General features: G+C 39.8%; 1 protein-coding gene and 1 non-coding gene across 2 annotated transcripts; both read right to left on the bottom strand.

Moving 5' to 3' along the window:
* Nucleotides 1-5,273: 5,273 nt before the first annotated feature.
* On the bottom strand, nucleotides 5,274-5,903 carry LOC104115535 (uncharacterized). Its single transcript, XM_009626200.1, has one exon. The coding sequence runs from the start codon at nucleotides 5,901-5,903 to the stop codon at nucleotides 5,274-5,276; it is 630 nt and encodes a 209-aa protein (XP_009624495.1).
* Nucleotides 5,904-6,725: 822 nt separating this feature from the next.
* Nucleotides 6,726-6,825, bottom strand: LOC117281278 (U6 spliceosomal RNA). The gene has a single exon (XR_004511880.1). It is a non-coding gene; the product is annotated as a U6 spliceosomal RNA (small nuclear RNA).
* Between the last annotated feature and the right edge of the window lie 15,777 nt (nucleotides 6,826-22,602).

Here is a 22,602-nt window from a genome sequence, read left to right as displayed (position 1 = left end):
TATCATGACGTTAAGGAGCAGTATTGGTGGGACAACATGAAGAAGTCTATTGCAGAATTTGTAGCCCAGTGTCCTAATTATCAACAAGTAAAGATCGAGCATCAGAAACCCAGTGGATTGATTCAGAATATAGAGATTCCGACCTACAAATGGGAGGTGATTAATATGGACTTCATTATTGGATTACCTCGCTCTTATCATAAGTTTGACTCCATCTGGGTGATAGTTGATCGACTTACAAAATCTGTCCATTTTCTACCAGTTAAGACAACTTACACGGCTGAAGATTATGCGAAGTTGTATATCAAGGAGATTGTTAGGCTTCATGGTGTGCCGGTATCTATTATATCAGACCGAGGAGCTCAATTTATGGCTAACTTTTGGAGGTCTTTTCAGAAGGGTTTAGGCACACAAGTAAATCTCAGCACTGCATTCCATCCGCAGACTGACGGACAGGCTGAACGTACCATCCAGATGCTTGAAGATATGCTACGAGCATGTGTTCTAGATTTCAAGGGGAATTGGGATGACCATCTGGCACTTATAGAATTTGCCTACAATAATAGCTATCATTCCAGTATTAAAATGGCCCCGTATGAGGCACTGTACGGGAGGAGATGTAGATCACCAGTTGGATGGTTCGAAGTCGGTGAGACAGAATTATATGGGCCAGATTTGATTCACCAAGCCATTGAGAAGGTGAAAGTGATACAAGAGCGACTGAGGACGGCACAAAGCAGGCAAAATTCGTATTCCGACGTCGTGATCTGGAATTTAAGGTTGGTGATTGGGTTTTCCTGAAGATCTCGCCGATGAAGGGTGTTATGCGTTTTGGGAAGAAGGGTAAGTTGAGTCCGCGGTATATTGGGCCGTACAAAATTCTTCGACGAATTGGACAGGTTGCTTACGAGTTAGAATTGCCATCTGAATTGGAATTTGTCCACCCGGTATTCCATGTATCTATGTTGAGGAAATGTATTGGAGACCCTTCTCGGGTCATCCCTATCAAAGATGTACAAGTTACAAAGGATCTATCATATGATGAAGTGCCAGTGGCTATATTAGATCGACAAGTCCGCAAGCTGAGAACAAAGGATGTAGCTTCCGTGAAAGTATTATGGAGGAACAAGAATATAGAAGAAATGACATGGGAAGCAGAAGAGGAGATGAAGTCTAAATACCCTTACCTATTCCAGAGTGAAAATAACGAGGATACTGGGGGAAAGAAGGACGCATTATAAGGTGAAACGGCTCTATGAGGTAAGCAATAGCTTGTGAATACTCTTTTTTTAATACAAAATGGTGATATGCAGATAATGTACATATCCATAATGCTTTGTATAGTCTTGTATGGCCATAGGTTGGGTTTAACTGCTTGCAAGTTTGGCTAGTGTCCATTTTATAAGGGAAACTCAGCCGGAAATCTCCGTCGGAATCCACGATGAGTTAGACACCCCATAAACCCTTACATTCGAGGACGAATGTTCCTAAGGGGGAGAGGATGTTACAACCCAAATTCGCATATCATAGATCACGCCGTAAGGTAGTCGACGTAAATCCAAGAAGAGATTATCTTTGAGATGATAATAAGTTAATCCTATTGGTCTTAAACGATACAAGGGTGTATAAGAGTGGTTAACAAGTATTTGAAGTTAAGCTAATCAAGGATGTTGTAACCCGTATTTTCGGATAACACTAAAGGTGATTAACTGTCCCAAGAGGTCTTGTTTTAATGTATTTAAATCATATAATATCCGTATCATAAGTTTTGAAGTCAAGCAAGTTATGAAACAAAAGTCGATAAAAGTTGTCGCAACTTAGGTTTATAATTTAACTTAAACTTTAGGTTAAATGTTACTGCATTTTACTCCCAATGTGCTTGGAATTATGGGGTGATCTACCTATCAAATTGAAGATCTATGAGTCTAGTTTCCAACGCATTAAACCGTTCGTTGATACGATCTCGGAATAGAGAGATATTCGCGTTTTCGCGAGAGTGCGCCAAGCTGCTCTCTATGGGGCCCACAAAGGCGGTTTAAGACATTTGGACATATATAAGATAACTCAACCCCGTTTTAAGTCATTATTTTTCAGTATATTCAGACCTTATAACCCTAAAAACATTCTCTCAAGGTTCTCTCATGATCCAAGACCCAAACAAAGGGCAAACAACACAAATCAAATGTCGGGAATCCCGTGGTGCTAGTAAGTTTCTTGTTTTTCTTGTTGTTGCTGATTTTTTGTGTTGTTCCAGCTCGTGTGGGAGGTTGTTTTAAGTGCTTTATGTTCTGTAAATTCACCTTCAAGTTTTTAATATCAACCCTAGGTAATTTCAAGTCTTCTAAAGTAATTCTAGTGCCGAAAAACCCGAATTAATTGCTAGTTTCGCTTCCTTGTTCTTGTGGCAGAATTGAAGGGATATTTCGTAGAAAATTAAGGTCAAATTGGAGTTGTTCTTTCTGTTTAAAGGTAAGTAACCTCTTACTCTATATATATTTAAGATTATCCAAGTTGCAGCTAAGTCGTTGAAGCTAGAACTTGTGAAATATATATCGAAAAGCTTGGTAGTAATGTTGTTGGTTGGTGGACTGTTTTGGAGGCTCAATATGATTATTAATGATGTTGTTTGGGCTGTTTGGTGATTGTATTGACTTGTGGGAAGTCATATAAATAGGGGAGGTGCTGTCCGTTTTATCGTAAAATAGGTTGTGGTCGATACATAATAGTTACGACGCTTAAACGATAATGATAGTGTCATTTATCTTATTGTAGACTAAGGAGTCGTGATATTTGCATAGCTTGAGGTTGGGCAGTATATACAAGGTATGTGAGGCTATCCCCTTCATTCTTTTGCACGACTCCAATTGTACATAATGTAATGAACGAGCTCCCAAAGATACTCTACTCTTAGAAGCTAGCAGTACTTACATTGCTGCCCTTCTTATGAAACGATTGATATTGATGTTACTTCTCTTATTCTTATATTATCAATGTTGTTGGTAGTTCCTGATTCTTATAAGATTCTTGATGAAGAGTTAATCCTAATAACGTGTACGAAGGATACCGACCTTACGTCACTCCGAAAGGTTCAAAATATGATTCCAACGAGTCCAGCATGCATCATATATATGTATCTATTTTACTCTACCGAGCCGCGCTATAGTCGGCCGGGTATGGCACCTATTGTGCAACCACTGATCAGTTGGGTTTTACCGAGCTCCACGTGGCCGGGTACGATTCTACCGAGCCCTATGATGGCCGGGTACGTTTTACCGAGCCTATTATGGCCGGGTACGATATGATGATGATGATGCCCACAAAGGCATATGTTTTAAACGTTTATGTATATATATATATATGTATGTATCATGTATTTCATGTCAGTAGCCCTCAGAGGTACCCAGATGTCACAGGTTGTATATTCCCTATCACTGTTTACATTATTGTTCTTACTTATGCTATTCTGCCTTACATACTCAGTACTTTATTCGTACTGACGTCCTTTTTATTTGTGGACGCTGCATGTCGTGCTGCAGGTCCTGATAGACGGGTAGACGCAGCTCCCCCATCACAGTAGGCTATCCGGTTCAGCGTTATTGGCAAGATCCTTTCTCCGGACTTGCCGTGGTCTTGGTATGCATTTTTTGTTATAGACCTTATGGGTATGTCGGGGCCCTGTTCCGGCAATGTTGTAGCACTTATGTTCTTTTAGAGGCTCATAGACAGGTGTCGACTCATGTATGGTTTGGAATGCCTTGTCGGCTGATTTTTGTTGTATAGTCTTTCATGGCACCATGGTAGCTCGTACCTTATATATAGTTTCTTGACAGTCTTGTCGTCCCATGTTACGTATGTTCATGACATTATCTTTCATTGTTGGATGTTCATGATCCATGTCTTTCATTTATATTGGTCTTGTCGGCCCTTAAAGATAATAAGGAAGGTTAGATAAAATGTACGTTGGTGCTCGGCAAGTATGGCCCGGGTGCTAGTCATGACCCTCCAGTTGGGTCGTGACATAAAAACTAGAGATAGTAATAACCCGACTTGAACTCTTATCAACTGTTTTGGGTGATACCCATTTCGCCTTGAGAAAGTAAAATTGGGCAAAATCATTCTCTGACCGAGAGGTACTAAGTGGGTAAATTAGATTTGATAGCTATAATATAACCCAATCAACGAAACAAGCATTAAAGTCTTTATCCCGTTAGGCAAATACCTAGGTAATGGTCACAGCCCTAGGATTTTTATCCATTTGAAAAAATCTTAAAAATAATTTTCTCTAGTCTTCTTCCTTTATTTTGCAATCAATAGAGTAAAATTAGAAATAAAAAAATAATCTATGAGTGGAAGTGTAATCTAGATAATTCAATCACTCACAGTGTAAAATATACCCCTAACTCCCATCTTAGCTCCTTGTGGATTCGACCCCGACTCTTAGTTGTGTTTTTATTATGCAAACGACCATTTTACGCCTCTTTTGAGGTGTGTCTTGGACGTGATAACTATCCCATTTAGACCTTCCCACAAAGCCTTTCTTTGTTCAATAGTATTGAAGCCATAGACTACAGTCATCATGTAGTCGACATTATTTGTTCTTCCTATGATTTGATAATGGATGTATTGTGCCCCCCTCTCTATCAGGGTAATTGTATACCAAGTAGTATCCCATATCAACCATAATTTCCCGTTGGTAGCATGTTGGTGATTTGTTATTATTCCCCAACCAGGATGAATGTTATTTCCCCGTTGACATTGTTTTCTTTAACTCTTCTCTATTAATCCAGCAAGTTTTATATGCTTTATTTGTAAGTATTGTCGAATCTCTTTTTGCTTGTACCTCTTATCCATCCCTCTCACATTCCAAAATAACCAGGTCATACTTGGATATTGAAAAACCCTCTTTGTCCACAGGTAGGGTTGTGATCCCACGTGTCCCCTCAATCAATGCCTCAAAGCCATTCTTAGTTTGAATAAGGGATAACACTATAAAATTACTTAGATTAAACTCAGGATGTTGCTCTGCTGCTTTGCCCTTTGATTGTTGATTTGGCATAGCACTGTGCTATATCATCTTATTTTGTTGCTGCTGCAAATCAGTAGTATTGATAGTATCCTTTGCCTGGGCTTATTACTGCTCTCTTTAGGTAGGTATATGCTTAGCAGTTTCCTCATTTCTATTAATTGGTCCCTTGGATCTCAACTCCTGCGTGACCGTTTTTGTCTCCCTTCCTCTTTTTTGCTGATTTTCATGCCTAGCTTAAGGATTGCATTTATGCCCAACTATGAGACGTATCACAAAACTTAGGCTTCCAATCATAGGTGATACTCTGTTGGAAAACCTTTCCACTTGGATCCATGCCTGCTATCTTAGTAGGTAATGCCTTAGTAGCATTCACCTTAATTAACATCCCAGCATATGAAATCCGGCTCCGTTTAGTAGTACATTCATCAGCAAAAACAGGTTTTCCCAAAGCACTAGCTATCCTACTCAAGGATACTTCCCCCCAACAGCTCATCGGCAGCTTAGGAAACTTTACCCACAGGAGAATTTCAGTTGGGAACTCCACACTAAAATCAAAATCTGCAGTCCATGGCTTCAAAATAATAGGTTTATTGTTTATGATATAGGGACCTACATAAAATATCTCATTTTTGTCTCCCAACGTTTGGAACTTGATGACATAGTAACCTTCATCATGCAAGAGCAACTTAGGTTCAGCAGTATTTGCCCAATTTAAGGCGATGTACCTCTTCATAGCATTATACCCAGGCATCTCCCCAATTATGTAAACAATTAGGGCACATTTCCATTTCTCGATTTCCTTTTCAACCTCATCTCTGTCTAATTGAACTAGAGGTTGCCCATTCACAATTTGGGGAGGGATATAGGTCAAGGGCATACCGTTTGCAGTAGATCTGTTCTTTTGGAACAGATTAGTTCAAGGCATTTTCGGTTGCGTGTTTGTTGCTGCTTTATCAATAGTGACTAGTTTCAACGGCACTGTTACATTGGGAGGACTAGGTTGTCAATTTGCTTCTTCTGCTAAACAATGGATCTGTGGGTTGTTTGCATGTACAATTGCAGCAGGGGAACTTAAATCTAGTTTCTTCATAGCTCTAGTAGTACTGGACGATGATCCAATTTCCTTCGACGAAATCCTAATTTCTGCCGAATTCAGAGTCTCTTGTGCTTGACCCGGTATGGAAAGTACTTGGTCCTTGTTGACATGAACTGGTATATATACGAGCTTCAACAGAGCTTCCAAACGTAGCAATTGGTAGTGTTCTGGGCCGGCCACGCCCTCTTCCTTTCCCTCTCGCCATGGATCACGATGGCGTATGCTTAGCTAACATACACCTAAAGAGGAGAGAGAGAGTGTGTGTGTTTAGGATAAGTTAAAAGGTGGAATTATAGTATACTAGCATGGTAAAGTACCAATCATGTACATCTATGTAAGAGAGGTTGATTTATCCGTTGTTTGAATAATCAATTAATTATGTCTCACTCCCTACTCTATATCTACTAAATGAATCATCACAAAAAATTTGGTCTATTTCTCGATCGGTAAAATGACACTGTATAACAACTCTTAAAATAATAGCCAAAAAATATATTTTTTTGTATGTGTATATATATATGTGTGTGTGTGTATAAATTATATAAATTTTATACACTTTTTCAACTACCGAATATAAATAATATCTGGCGCGGGCTAAAAGTGAAAAAAAAACCCTTCTCGATTTGTGTGTGTTATCCTTGCATGACCATGCTAATCTTTTCTGTATTGTTCTAATTTTATCTGATGTTTTCGAAGGGACAATCATCTTGAATTCAATATTAAAATAAGTTTTACGCTGACTTTTAACCTAGAAAATTTTTTCATTATCCGAATTTGAAGATGAATATACAAAGCTTATGGAGGCGCCTAGGCGGAGTTAATTTTATCCTTGCTTGATGATATAAAAGACAGAGCCATCTCTCTTTCTTCTTCTTTTTCCACAATGAAGAAAACGCAGGACTCATGTTTTATTTACAGATTTCTTATGTATAAAAATAAAAATAAATTCTAGAATTTGATATAAAATTAAAAAGAAATTGTAACGGACTGCAAAACTAATTGATCCAGACAGAGAGAAGAGCAAATTCTTTTGATAACATTTTAAGCAAAGAATATACTGAGTGACTAAATCAGTATATGTCTAACTAGAATAGATTCATAGAATTTACAAAAGTACTTCATAGTAAAATAACACAAATTTACCAGTTGCAGAATTGCTATTAGTGAGAAGACCCACTAATAAATACCAATTGTTTATGTCAGCTAAAGAACAATAACTTATTACACTTGTAATTGACACTCAGATAATGGGTTGAGGTGTTACCTTTAGAAGGAGCTAAGTGTTGCTGCTATTATTGCACGTATAGAATTAAAAAAATAGAAACAAATTGGCATATATAAATGAACTTAAATATATTAATGGAAAGATGGTTCTTGCTGCCTTTCCACTTGTGCATTATGATATAGATTACAGAACTTCTAGCCTCCAGTTTTCAGGAATTTTCTTGCAAATTATCCAATCTATCAAGAACCAATAAACGAGCTTAACAATTAATATAGCAAGTTGGAAAATATAAACCCTCAAATATTGTGGTAGAGCGGTTATGTTTAATTAATAAGAGGTTTCGAGTTTGAACTTCGGAGAAGAAATTGCCTTTTGTAAGAAACACTTTACCTCTAAATGAGGATTTTGGCGTATTTGAATTAGTTGAACCCCAAAATGGGTACAATACAGCGGGAACTCTTTAGTAACAATTTATGTTAGTAAAAGTTTAAGATTTGTGCACTAACGGTGTATAACTTTTTCACACAAATAAATATAAATTTGATACTATAAAATAACTAGTAACTATTTGTACAAGAATAGTATGCTAATCTAGAAATTAAAATAGTAAACCTGCAATAACAATTAAATCAAACAAAAGTTCTTTATACTTTCAATATATATATGACTTAAATGCAGTTGGTAAGTGGTACAAGTAGTATGGAGCAACATCAACCTGGTTGGAAAGCTCAACGTCTCTTAAAAAAACATTCTAAAGATGAATAATGGGAATTAAGATAATCACTCCCACTTCATCATCGTGATTAATTATTGTCATTTTAAATTTAGTCTTTGATGTAAGTAATAATGTCAGACCACACAAGAAAATACAAACTTTGGAAGATGATTAGATGCTACTAATAAATTATTTACTGATCGTAATAATAATAAAGATTTGGATTCTACTAAAGGAAAAGGTTACAACCATTTAGCAATGCTAATAATAATATAAATATTGGGATAATATAATGACGGTGGGGCTTTAGTGGCATTGCATATTGTTCAACCGAAACAGCCAAAAAGAGGGAATAAAGTGAATGTGGAGCTTAAATCAATCATTGCAAGTGTCCATTCAAGTGCAATCTCTTTTCTTGTTAATTTCCCACCCGTTCCAATATTGAAATTATGACTAATTCAAATTTGTATTGTATAAAGGTACGTTGAAAAGTGAATAGTTCTCTTTTCATGATCAAGAGCTATAATTAACAAATCCGATCCATTTCAATGCAACCCTCGGTGGTTATTCAAAATGCAATCTAACAACAGCTAGCATTGCATTAAATACGGATACAAAAATTAAAAGAGTATGGAAATCCATCGGTTGTTGCCCATGTTAAAGTTTGTTAGTAAAGAACTAGATTCCCCTTTGGTCAAGCACCATATGAATTTCAACTAATGATGTTTAGACAAGCAACTAATTGTCTTTTTATTTTTATTTTTTGTGTATTGGGGAGTGGGATCTTGGTATGAGTTGGATTGAGTCAAAACAAATATTCAAATTAATTTAGAGAATTACATGAGTTTTTTTTTTTAAATACAATTTTACTAGATAGAGAATTCTCTCCTTTTGATGATAAGAATAAGACTAGTAGTCCGTTTGAATTATAAGCTTTAAGTATTAAAAAACTTTTTTAAGTGATGAAACTCTCGCAGAACCCAAAAGTTGCTACGAAGACAAACAAGCTCCTAAGTAGTCTCTGAAAATGTCAAGTCCACAAACTGTATCTAGATTCTTCTTTGTCAAAGACCTATGTTGCTCCACGACCTCTGTAATCCCAGTTTACCCGTAAAATAGTACAGTTAAATTTATACGTGGTTTTTAGATAAGTGAATTAATTCGATCCTGAAATAACAAGATAATTGAAAACATATATAACACTTAGCCTTGATAGGAAGACAAAATGACAGAAATAAAAACTCTGGTAGTGAAGCCTCTGGGCGCAATAATAATAAGAACAAGAACAGAAAATAAGAAGGTAAAATTGATTAGAGCTTTGAGTAGATTGTAGTATTAGTTTTGCCAGAAAATTTATGTTCTTATAATGATAACAAAGCTCACTATTTATAACTACGTTTAGGAAAGGATGTCCTAGGATCGCGTCCTTCCTTCATGTCAATTATGAGGGCCATTGATGAAGATGTAACGGTGAGCATAAATGTCAAATTTCTTGTAACGGGCAATGTACTTAATCCTATGGAATATTCTCTATTAAATGCTGCCAGGCGGAGATTATTTATTGCATCTCTATGAGCGCTATTCTTTCCGGTGACAGACAGGACCGTTGCCTTCGGTTTTGGCAATCCCCCATCTTAGGTTCCACGTGTCCCTCTTTTGGGCGGCCACGTAACATAACATATTTTACCCTATACAGATAGTCCCCCTACTTTCCGGTGACATAACTTTGTGTCACCGAAAAATTGATAGAAACACTCTTTTTGCCGATTATCGAGGTAATTATGGCCATGAATTTAGCCGCCAAAACTTTTACTTATACACATCAACCTTCTTCCCTTGTACTCCATAATTTTCCAAGCTTTCTAAAATCTTTTTTGCTGTTAATAAACCTTTCTTGAACTCCCTTCAAACAAAAAAGCTTTTCTTTCATCCAAATGGCTTCTTTTTCAAAGAACGTTAGCTTTTCAAAGGACAGGAACAAAGCCGAGGATGCTGCTCCTCCAACGTTGGATTTCATCATTCCTAGAAGTCTTGTTACAACAAAAGACTTCGAAGAGAAATTTTCTTCGGCTCTCCCTCGCACATGGGTTGTTGGCAGATATCCTTCTTCCATCCGTTCTTCCAATATTCCTGTTGTGAAGGAAGATTGTCGCTGCCATGATTTGGATATTGTTGCTCTTCATCTATCAGAGCGAGTGACCCTACCCAAGGAGGGTTTACATATTTTTACACATATCCCTTTACTTTGGGTGTGTTCTCTTTGAGTGAAGAGTTTGACTCCGTTATTGCAGAATTCTGCCACCGCTATCAGGTATGTTTGGCACAAGTAAGTCCTTCTGTGTAGAGGACGATTGCCTGTCTACGGCGTGCCAAGAGACAGGAGAGGAGCTATCTTTAGCTCATGTGATGAATCTTTATTCCTCAAAATCTTCCGCGGAGGAATGATAAATTTCAGTAAATGTAGCCACCATGCTCTGTTATCTAGCATGGATAATGACAACGATCGTGGGTGGATGGAATAATTCTTTGCAGTTTTCACTAACGACATCATTCCAACAACGACTTTATTCTTTCCGAAAGCATGGAACCGCACTCGTAAGCGCCTTGTTTAATATTTCTTTTATTAGGTATTCTTCTATACCCGTATTGATCCTCCATCTTTCGCCTGTTTCAGCAGCTCGATGGGTCCCACCGATAGTTGAAGGCTTGGACCAGCGAGTCCAAAGGGTCTTGGATGTCACCACGCCTTAAACCTGCATGTGGAAAGAACTGACCCTTAAATACGGGTGGAAGGACAAAAACCATGGTAACTCAGACTCAACTTATTTCAGTTTTTTATGTGAAGAAGTTGATTGATCCTTTCTATCTTTTCTCTGAAATCAGGTCTACTCGCGGGCTCTGTTGTTGCCCCCGAGGAAGACATTTTGGTTGATCCTGCTAACGCGGCGAGGCTGTTTCAAGAGGCGCTTATTCAAACAGGTTTCTCTGGTCCTGCTTCGGGCACAAGTGTTTCTTTACGGAGTCCCAGGCCGGAGGACAAACAACTAAAGAGAAGACGCTCATCAGCGGCTGGGGAGAAGAATAAAAGGGCAAAGACTATTGTCCCCGAGACGTCTCCGGTAGTTGTGGTGACTAGCCCGAGTCCCAGACCGGTCATAGACACTGTGATGATCGACGATGATGGAGAAGCTTCTCTACATAGAAGGCGACGATACTCATCAGCTCAACAGAATGCTCAACCTATCGAGTTAGTTACACCATCTGAGGATGATGCCTCGGCACGCTGCGGGGAATACGATATGGTGGAAAATGCTAACTTCCGTTTCCGTGTCCCAGTCGCCGCATTTGATATTTTGGGGGTGAGTACCGGGTCCCTTCCATCCTTGGCTGACAAGCAACCAACAACCAGCACTGCGTTTGCTGCAGATGCTTCTCACTCTTCAACTCCATCAGCTTCATCTCCCTTTTCACCAACACCAGCAACTGCTACATCATTTTTACCTTCAGCAACTGCTACATCATCTCCACCGATCGCACTTGACCATGAAGAAGGTATTCCTCTTCCCCGGTCCTCAGTTTATGGGAATTTGGGAAAAAATTATGCTGCCCCTTCTGAAGATCCACAAAGGAGGAGAAATGTTATTCTTTCGGTCTCTACCGGATGCAACTTGCTATCCCGACCGGTGAAGCTTGCTAATTATCTGAAGCCTTTAGCTTCAGAGAAAGATTGGAAAAAGATTCAGGCACTCTCGCGAGAGTGTTTGTTGAACAACCCCATGCACAACGTCGCAGCGGTACATTCCTTTCTTCATTTGTTATTTCTTCTATTTTTGCCTGAACATATCCTGAGTTTTGACTTTATTGATTTGTAGGCCAACTTTCTTGGTTCTGAGGGCCTTCAGAGGTTGATTCATGAGAAGGAAGAAATTACCTCCACACGAGATCAACGTTTGGCAGAGCGGGAGCAAAGTATCGCTCGCCTCCCAGAATTAGAAGCCAAAGCCATTCAGGCTGCTGTATCGGAGGCTCGTTTGCAGCAAAGTGAGCAAGAAGTGAAAACCCTTCGCCGAGATACTGCCCTATTGAGGGTTCAATTTGAAGAGGCTAAGGCCAAATGGGTTGAAATGCATAACGTTGTTCTTGCTGCATCCGATCGTGAGGCTGCCTCCGCTGAAAGATTGACTAAATTAGAGGCAGCCTTGAACTCCAAAATTGAAGAGCTTGCTGCTGCGGGGGAGAAACATGCCCAACTGGAGGAGAAGTATAGGAAAACTATCGAGCATAATAGGCTCTTTAGTTCAACTGTTCGCGACCTTGATGTTAGCCTCAGATCTGTTAGATCCGCCCGGGAAAGACTTTTTTCCGAGGTAACCCAACTCAAAGAAGAACTTAAGCGCCCGATGACGTCCACAACACACCTCTATATGAGATATTATATGGTCGTATGCAATAATAATTACCCAACTATGAGTTGAGGTCGAATCCACTGGAGTTATGAGGGGTGTCAGGAGTATATATTTGAAGCAAGCAAATGGGTTATCTAAGATTACACTTCTGCAACAAGGTTTTATTTTCTATTTCTATTGTTACTCTAACGAATGCAAGCTAAATAAAATAGATTATAGATAAATATTTTTGAGGTTTTTCCAATTAGATTAAAGGCCTAGAGTTTTGACCATAGCCTAGGTATTTGCCTAGTGGGATAAAGATATTTATACTTGTGTTGTTGATTGGGGTATATTATAGCTCTCAACTTCACGTTACCCACTCAATACCTCTCGGTCAGAGAGTGATTTTGCCCAATTTGGGTTTCTCAAGTCCAAATAGGTATCAACCAAAAAAATTGATAAGAGCTCAAGCCGGGTTCTTACTATCTCTAGTTCGAACCCTTTAATTAGGTTAATCAATCTCTCAATTGACCAAATTCCTTGTTAGCTAAGTTATCCTAGACTAGGTCCATCTTTCTTAAGTAGAGATTAAGTCAAATAAGCATGAATCAATATTTTCAACCATTAATTCTAAAATTTAAGCATGAACTAAGCTAAATAATCAACACCCAATCATAAACAGGCATAAAATTAATCACCCATAAGGTTTACATACTAGGGTTGGATTACAACCATAGTACAAATCTAGCTACTCATAATGCAATTTGAAGAAAATAAAGAAGAAAAGGTAATTAAACTCATTGCTGGACTGCGGCCGCAAGGCAATCTTGTACGGCCGCATAATTCTTGTGTGGTCCGCACTTCACAAAGGCTCCTGGACCTGGTCTTTTTGCATACTCTCTGATCTTTGACTCTTAAGACTAGTTCTGCAGCGGCACAATTCATGTGTGGTCCGCACATTGCTGAAAGATATGTTAGATTTTTCTTGGTTTGAGGCCGCAGATAAAATTCTACGGTCCGTAATTTTTTTGCGGCCGCAGAATACCTTATGCGGACTGCACCTTCGTGCTTCTGCGCCCTTTATTTTTTTGTGCTTCGGAACACTCCTTTTTGAGTCAGATTTTATCTCGGGAGACCAAACTTCCAGCATTCCTGCAATTTGCACAATTTCATTAGTTTCGGGAACACAATTATATACTTTCGAACTAAAACAAAATCTAAAAGGTTCTAATAAGCAGTCAAAATTCCTATTTATCAACTCCCCCAAACTTAAGTCTTTGCTTGTCCTCAAGCAAATAAATTAGTTCCCACCTCCAAAAGTTAAGGGCCATTTCAGCGAGTCAAAGGTGAGCCAATTACCCGGGCCAATTACCTTTTGCCGCTTCCAACCTTTTCTTGAGGTTTTGTATGATCACTTTGTTCGTTAACTCCGCTTGACCATTTGCGCTTGGATGGTAGGGTGAAGATGTGATCCTCTATATTTTTAAATCTTCGAGGAACTTTGTGACTTTTGCACCGATATATTGTGGCCCATTATCGTATGCTATCTCTTTTGGTATTCTGAACCTAGAAATTATATTTTCCCACAAGAAATCCACCACTTCGCGCTCGCCGATCTTCTGATAAGGATCTGCTTCCACCCACTTAGAAAAATAGTCAGTCAAAGTCAAAAGAAATCTTACCTTTCCGGGGGCCGGCGATAATAGCCCGGTGATGTCCATCCCCCATTTCATGAATGGCCACAGGGACAAAACCGAATGCAATGGTTCTGCCGGTTGATGCACCAGTGGTGCGTAGCGTTATCACTTATCACACTTTCGTACGAAGTCTTGGGCATCTTGTTCCATGCGGAGCCAATAATATCCTACCCTTACCCATTTTACCACTAAGGAATCTGCGCCTGAATGATTTCCCCATATCCCTTCGTGGACTTCTCGCATAACATAGTAAGCTTCGGATGCCCCCAAGCATCGGGCCACAGGGCCTTGGAAAGAGTTTCTATACAGTTGGCCTCTCTTTAAGCTATATCGCACTGCTTTGGCGCGCAGCGCCCGGGACACTTTGGAGTCTTCAAGCAACTTCCCGTGCTCGAGATAATCGATAATTTCATTCCTCGAGTCCCATACCAAATTAGTCGCATTTACCTCATAGTAGCTATCTGTATCCAAGATCGAGTTCATCAGTTATACTACCATCCCGGACTCTGATCCCTTTATTTCTTTCGATGATCCAAGGTTAGATAATGCATCCGCTTATGCGTTATCTTCCCTCGAGATATGAGTAATCGACCACTCCCGAAATCAAACTAATAGAGCCTGGACTTTTATCATATATTATTGCATGTGTTCCTCTTTGGGTTCGAAGATCTCGTCGACCTGATTTACCACCAGCTGTGAGTCACATTTGATTTCGATGACCTTAGAATCAAGTCTACTGGCCAGTTCGAGCCCTGCAATCAAAGCCCGATACTCTGCTTCATTGTTAGTTAAATGGACCATTTTTATGGCTTGCCTTAGGGTTTCCCCTGAAGGCGTGATTAATACTATACCAAGCCCAGACCCTTTCACGTTTGAAGCTTTGTTCGTAAATAAGTTCCAAACCCCCGATGTCAATTTTGATAACAATATTGCCTCTTTGGTTTCCAGAGGCAGTAATCTCATAATGAAATCGTCCATAAAGTCAGCCAATACTTATGACTTAATTGCAACCCTTGATTTATATTATATGTCAAACTCACTCATTTCGATGACCCATTTGGCCAATCTATATAATATCTCATGTTTGTGAAGGATGTTCCGCAAAGGGAAAGTACTCACCATGGCTATCAGGTGATATTGGAAGTAGGGCCTCAGCTTCCAGGCGGCGACTACGAGAGCTAAGGTCAGTTTCTCCAAATGGGGGTAGCTTTTTACTCCCCCTAAAATTTTACTAATGTAATAAATAGTAGATTGTGTACCTTCGTCCTCACGGACAAAAAATGCTCTTAATGCGACTTCCGAGTCTGTGAGGTAAACTAACAACGTTTCACCTTCTTTTTGGTTTCAAAAGCAACGGAGGGCTTGACAAGTACCTTTTCAAATCTCTCAAAGCCTGCTGGCACTCCGGGGTCCATTCGAAATTATTTTTCTTTTTTAGTAGTGCGAATAAACGGTGCCATTTTTCTGATGACCAGGAAATGAACCTGCTCAAAGCTGTCAATCTCCACGTGCGCCTTTGTACTTGCTTCATGCTTGACAGTTGGTCCGAGATGTCTTCGATGGCCTTGATCTTATCGTGGTTTACCTCAATTCCCCTTTCCGATGCCAAGAATCCCAGAAACTTACCAGAGCTCACCCCGAACGCGCATTTTTCGGGGTTGAGTTTCATATTGTGCTTCCTTAGGATGTCAAAAGTTTCTTGTAGATGTTTAAGGTGATCACCTGCATTTAAAGACTTAACGAGCATATCGTCTATACAAAACTCCATAGTTTTTCCTATTTGTTTTTCAAATATCTAATTCACGAGCCGTTGATATGTGGATCCGGCATTTTTCAACCCGAATGGCATCACATTATAGCAATATGTACCAAAATTCATAATAAACGAAGTCTTTTCTTGATCCTCCGATTTTATCTTAATCTGATTGTACCAGGAATAAGCATCGAGGAAACTCATTAACTCGTGCCCGGCCGTAGCATCAATCATTTGATCGATGTTTGGCAAGGGGAATGAGTCTTTCTGGCATGCCTTATTCAAATCTTTATAATTTACACACATGCAAAATTTATTGTTCTTCTTAGAAACTACTACTACATTAGCTAGCCAGTCTGGACACTTTACCTCTCTGATCTAACCGATATTAAGCAAGCGAGTTACCTCTTCCTTGACGAATTTATTCCTGGCTTCGGCAATATGGCGTTTCTTTTGTCTTACCAGAGGTACGTTAGGGTCCAAACTTAACTTGTGTACGGCTACCTCCGTCGGGATACCTGTCATACCCGCATGCGACCATGCAAAACAATCGGCATTAGATTTAAGAAATTTAATAAAACCAGACCTGAGCTCGGGGTGCAATCTTGTCCCCAAGTGAAATTTTGAAATTTCCTCTCTAAGAACTCTTCGAACAACGCAACTTTCTCAAGTTCTTCCGTTGTGGATTGCGTTGCATCCGTCTCTTCTGGAACCTGAAAATATCTCGGCACCTAATAAAATCCTGACGCTTCTGCCCCCGGGCTAACTTCATCTAGTTCAGGAGCGGGAACCGGTTCCTGTAATTGCAAGGCCATGTGTTCTTTTCCTTTGCTACTGGAGATCGAAATTGCATTCATCTCCCTTGTCGCCGGTTGGTCACCCCTTATCTGTTCAACTCAATCGAGCGTTGGAAACTTCAGCAATTGATGATATGTTGATGGTACAACTTTCATCTCGTGCAACCACGACCTTCCCTGGATAATGTTATATCCTATATCATCATCTATCACTTCGAAAAGAGTTGTTTTCATTACTCATTCGGCGTTTGTGGGTAACAAAATCTCTCCTCGGATTGTCACGCTCGCGAGGTTGAATCCGGTGAGGAGCTTTGTAACTGGAATGATGCTTCCGGTGAGTTTACCTTGCTCCAATACTTTCCATTGTATGATATTGGCCAAACTTCCTAGATCCACTAGAACACGTTTAATCTTAAAAGCTAGCACATTTAAAGAAATTATCAGTGCGTCGTTGTGCGGTAGCAGCAATCTGTCTGTGTCCTCCTCCGAGAAAGTGATATCATCTTCGGAGACTTCCCGGAGCCTTTTGCTATAGGTTACTGATACTTTTGTATTTTTTTCTGCCGAAACGGTGACCCCGTTGATCTCTTTCCCCTGAAGATCATGTTGATCGTTTGGCGTGGGGGATATTCTCCTACTTTCGAGGATTCCGCATTGTCCCGGCTACGACCATAATTGTTCTTAGATCGGTCACTCAAGAATTCTCTAAGATGACCATTCTTCAACAGTGTTGCTACTTTTTCCCATTGGTGTCAGCAATCCCTTGTTCGGTGGCCATCCATCTCGTGGTGTTCACACCACAAGTTGGGATCCCTCTGGCTAGGATTAGCTCTTATTAGTTTCGAAAACTGTGCTTCTTTGATGTTTCTCATGGCTGACACCAACTCCACTATACTAAAGTTGAAATTGTATTCTGACAACTTGGGGTAAGAAGGATCCCGCACCCCCGATGCTTCTTTATCATGTAATGATCTATTATTCGGACCGCAATCAGTCCTTATGTCGATGGCAAACCTGTCCGCTGACCAGAAGCCTCTACCGTGGTCTTCGATCCATTCGTAGGGCTAAAACCGGTCGCTCAAAGACCGTATGTCCGTGTCGAGACCGTCTTTTGATTTTTCTCTATTCTTCTCCCATCCTTTTGTTGACGATGGAAAACAAACCTTATTATCTTCGATCCTTATCTTTGATTAGTACCAGTTGTGGATATCCGCCCAAGGCTTTCCTTCAATATCTAGGAAACGAGTGAACTTCTCGGATTCGGTCCCTTGGTGAATTCTTCGCCCGCCCATTCATCCGGAACAGCCAGGAGCAACATTCTCTCCTTCAAAAATAAGGTAACAAACTCTCGTAGCAACTCGGACTGTCCTTGCAAAATCCTAAATATGTCGGCCTTTCGGGCATGTACTTTTCTGGCCCCGGCATGAGCCTTGATGAAAGAGTATGCGAGTATCTCAAAGGAGTCTATAGAATGCTTTGGTAACAATGAATACCACGTCAAGGCTCCCCTCATGAGAGTCTTTCTAAATTTCTTCAGCAAAACAGATTCAATTTTGTTAGGATCTAAATCATTTCCCTTCACCGTCGTTATTTAGGTGGTAATATACTCCTGAGGGTCTGAAGTCCCGTCATACTTTGGAACATCAGGCATTTTAAACCTCTTTGGGATTAATTTTAGTGCCGATGTTAGCTTGTATGGCAATTGAGAATACTTCTTTGAGTCCGGACCTTTCAGCACCGGTGGTGAGCCCAGGATTTGGTCCATGCGGGAGTTCACTTCCCTCATAAACCGTAAGAGTTCATTCTTGAAGGGATCATTTTTGTTAATGAGGTCATATCCAATCCCTTCGGCCCCATCGGAGCCAACTTCACCCCTCGGGGTGTTGTTGTCGACCCTCTGCGTGGTTTGATTCGCGGGAGGAACTGTATCTCGTCTATTCACATTATGCGAAGCCCCCGACAGCGCCTGTTTCAACTCCGTCAAAACCTTATCCTGTCACGTGAGGTGGCCAAGAATGATCGCTTGTTGTTCTTGTAGGACCCTTACCGCGTTAGCGACATGTTCTTCCTCAGCATCATCGGGAGTTTTCTCTCGAACACGTCGAGATATTGCCTGTCATGCACCATATGGCATCATTTCCCTCGTTGTGGGTGTCACTAATTGTGTTCTCAAAATGAGGTTTATCCCCTCGAACATCAGGATTGTGCATGTTCTTAACACCGTTATCCGCCATGTCTTATGATTTTTTCTAAGACAAATTAATCAAAACACGTTCGTAGAAAAGGGCAAGGATCAGCTTAATTGCATGGCTATCTAAGCCCCACGGTGGGCGCCAAACTGCTTACCAGTAAAACGGTACAGTTGAATTTATACGTAGTTTCTAGACAAGTGAATTAATTCTATCCTGAAATAACAAGATAATTGAAGAAATATATAACACGTAGCCTTGATAGGAAGACGAAATGACAGAAATAAAGACTCTGGTAGTGAAGCCTCCGGGCGCAATAATATTAAGAACAAGAACAGAAAATAAGAATGTAAAATTGATTAGAGTTTTGAGTAGATTGTAGTATTAGTTTTTCAGAAAATTCATGTCCTTGCAATAATAACAGAGCTCACTATTTATAGCTACGTCTAGGAAAAAAGGTCCGAGGATCGCGCCTTTCTTTAATGTCAATTATGAGGGTCATTGATGAAGATGTAACCGTGAGCATAAATGCCAAATTCCTTGTAACGGACAACGTACTTAATCCTATGGAATATTATCCATTAAATGCTACCGAGCAAAGAGTATTTATTACATCTCTATGAGCGTTATTCTTTCCGGTGACAGACGGGACCGTTGCCTTCGGTTTTGGCTATCCTCCATCTTAGGTTCCATGTGTCCCTCTTTTGGGCGGCCACGTAGCATAACATATTTTACCCTATACAATCCCCTTGATCTTGACTTCTTCCAGCCCTGCAGATGAATCATGGAGTTCCAAGCCTTGGCATCTTTGACGACAAGTCATATCTTGATCTTCAAAATAGCTTGCTTGATCTAATTCATTCTATAATGTTAAATTGACTACTCCTAGTGTTTTCATATAGATTGCAAACAAATAAAAGTTGCTGGGCTCACTCAACCCATAAATATTCTTAACATGATGTAATGTTTTCCACTTTGAGTCAAACTCATACGTTTTTCTTCAAAATGTCACACTCCATTAAGAAATATAAAAGCCTTTTTCTGAATCAAAATCTTGACGCGCATAGTGCACTCACTATTATAACCAGCAAGCTCCATAAACACATTCACATTGAAATGAAAGCAGCAGAATGTCCAAGAAATAGGAGCTCCAGTGGGCTCTGTGTCTTTGTGAGTCCAAAACTAAAATATAGTTCATTTGGACCCAAGAGACACAAATAGGTTAAAAAACCTGGGCACCATTTTATATATATAGTGGTTATTCATCGCGCTATACCTTAACGATAATTTTGTTCGTTAAGGTATAGCGCGGTGAATAACCGCGCTATATATAAAATGTGGCCCCTCCAATAATTCATCTGCACTTAAATGACCCACCAATAATTCATATGGGTATAGCGCCTATTATGCATGCGCTATACATCCACTAATTATACCCCCCGGACAGGTTTTTTCTTATTTAAGGAGGTTCTGAATTTGGTAAAAATTCATAAATCCATTCAACATCCTTCAAGTCTTCCGAAATATTTATTTTGTTAAGTTATTTTGCAGTTTGTCATAATGTCCGAAGAGCAAAAAAGTATGGTTTCATTATATTGGGGGGGGGGGGGGAGGTGAGGTTATGGCGGAGAATAACTCAATACACTATAGTTGTTCTCCACAGTGTTATGTTAAGTTACCACTTACAATGGAGTACGATAGATTGGTATCGTTGTTATGTAAAATAATGAGTGTGAGCAAACGTTTGGTGAATATTAAAGTAATCGGAAGATATCCGTATTCTATTACTCCGCAAGGGGTTGCTTGTTATGCCGAGTTTAACATCGAAGACAATGAATCTCTGACAGATTTTTTGAGGACTCCGGATGAATACCGGGAAGTTCTTGTGATAAAAATATTGGAAAAGTATGTCAAGGCGGAAGACGTTCGCAATAATGAGGTTTCGCAAAGTAGGGATATCCCTCAATCATAGGGTGATTATTTTGGAGCATATTTAGCCGAACAGGTTCCGGTTGAAAGAGTTTGGCCTGATCTAAACCTATCTCCACGGGCGAATGAGGACCGAGGACATAATTTCTCCTCAAGTTTATATAATCCACAAGCCGAGTGGTAAACTTCAATTTTTCTTTGTGTTACGATATTTATTTTTATGTATTGAGTTTGTATTAACACTCATATATTCCACAGGGGGTATCGGTCAGATATGAATTTTACAAGTTATGAACCAACAGACAGTTGAAATATGGTTAGTTTTGGTGTGTTGGATCATGGTGGTCTATTTGGGAGTCATCACCAACAGGATAATGTGCATCATCGGATATTAACACATTATAATTTATAAGTGAAGTGTAAAGTTTATATGTAGAGTTTGGATGAATTTGAGAAACTCATTATTTTATTGGATGTGCAGTGAAAACGAGCAACTTGAAGGTCTTGTCCTTACTCAATTTCCCGAAGATGACATATTTAATCGGGATCTGGCAGATGTGCAAAGTGAGGAAGATATAGTGATTATGACAATAATGCTAATGAGTCTGGAGATGACACACCCTTCTCTGATGAGGGTGATGATGATGAGGCCGATAATGATGAACCTGATTTGACGAGGAAGCATGATCCACCTCCCATTAGACCAAGAGTGTACTAGTCCCATGTGTTGTTTCATTCAAGGGAGATTCTCTACCTTGATCAGTTGCCAAGTATGCCGGATTTGGATGCCCTCACAAAGGATCTTGACAAAATTCAGACAGCAATGTGGGATGAATCTAGAGCAATGATGCTTTCAAAGTGCATGCTTTTTTGTTGATAAAGCGCGCCTAAGTAGGGCGGTGCGAATGTACAACATAAAAGAGTGTCGTGAGATTGTGGTTCATGAGTCATCTCCGAATGTATACAAGGTTATTTGTCGTAGATGGTTTCAAGGTTGTAATTGGATGTTGCGTTCGAGAAAGTTGAAAATAAATATGTGGATTGTGGGTAAATACATTGGCACCCACAATTGTGAAATGGACACATTCAGTGGAAATCATTTTAACTTGAATATTGACTTGATTTCTCTTGTGTTGATTTCAGACATTGAAGCGTCCATAAGGTATAAGATCAAAGAGTGTATAACATCTGTCCACCAGGTATATGGGTGTACCATTACCAAAATAAAGGCATTTATCGAGCGCAAACGTGCGTTTGAAATTGTTTATGGTAAGTGGGTTTAGTCCTTTGCATCTCTACCCAGGTATGTGGACGCATTGAAACACTTTAACCCCCAGACTGTTGTTAAATGGAAGCTTGAGCGGTGTTCGGGAATACCGAAACACATATTCAGATATGTGTTCTGGGCATTTAAACCAGCCATTGATGGTTTTTTGCATTGTCGGCCGGTAATATCCATAGACGGCACTCATGTCTATGGAAAGTACGATATTAAGTTGTTGATCTCTGTTGCAGTAGATGCTAATGAAAGTATATTTCCCCTAGAATTTGCTATTTGTGCCAATGAAAGCCAAGAGACGTGAACATTATTTTTAAACCACTTGAAAGAGAACGTTGTGAGACGGCGTTCAGGTATTTGTCTAATATCTTATCGGCATGGCGGTATTTTAAGTTGTGTACAGAATTTGTGTGCATGGCAGGAACCGTATGCCTACCACCGTTATTGTGTTAGGCTCTTGAAGGCCAACTTCCAGAGGGCTTATCCCAACAAGGACTTGCATGATTTA

The sequence above is a fragment of the Nicotiana tomentosiformis genome, chromosome 2 (genome assembly GCF_000390325.3).
Source record: "Nicotiana tomentosiformis chromosome 2, ASM39032v3, whole genome shotgun sequence".
Taxonomy (NCBI): Eukaryota; Viridiplantae; Streptophyta; class Magnoliopsida; order Solanales; family Solanaceae; genus Nicotiana; species Nicotiana tomentosiformis.
The sequence above is the reverse complement of the archived record's forward strand: the minus strand, read 5'-3'. Positions and strand labels throughout refer to the sequence as shown.

What these genes read in the sequence shown, in the direction of transcription:
- LOC104115535 (XM_009626200.1), bottom strand. Translation starts at nt 5,903, where the DNA reads ATGCCCTTGACCTATATCCCTCCCCAAATTGTGAATGGGCAACCTCTA.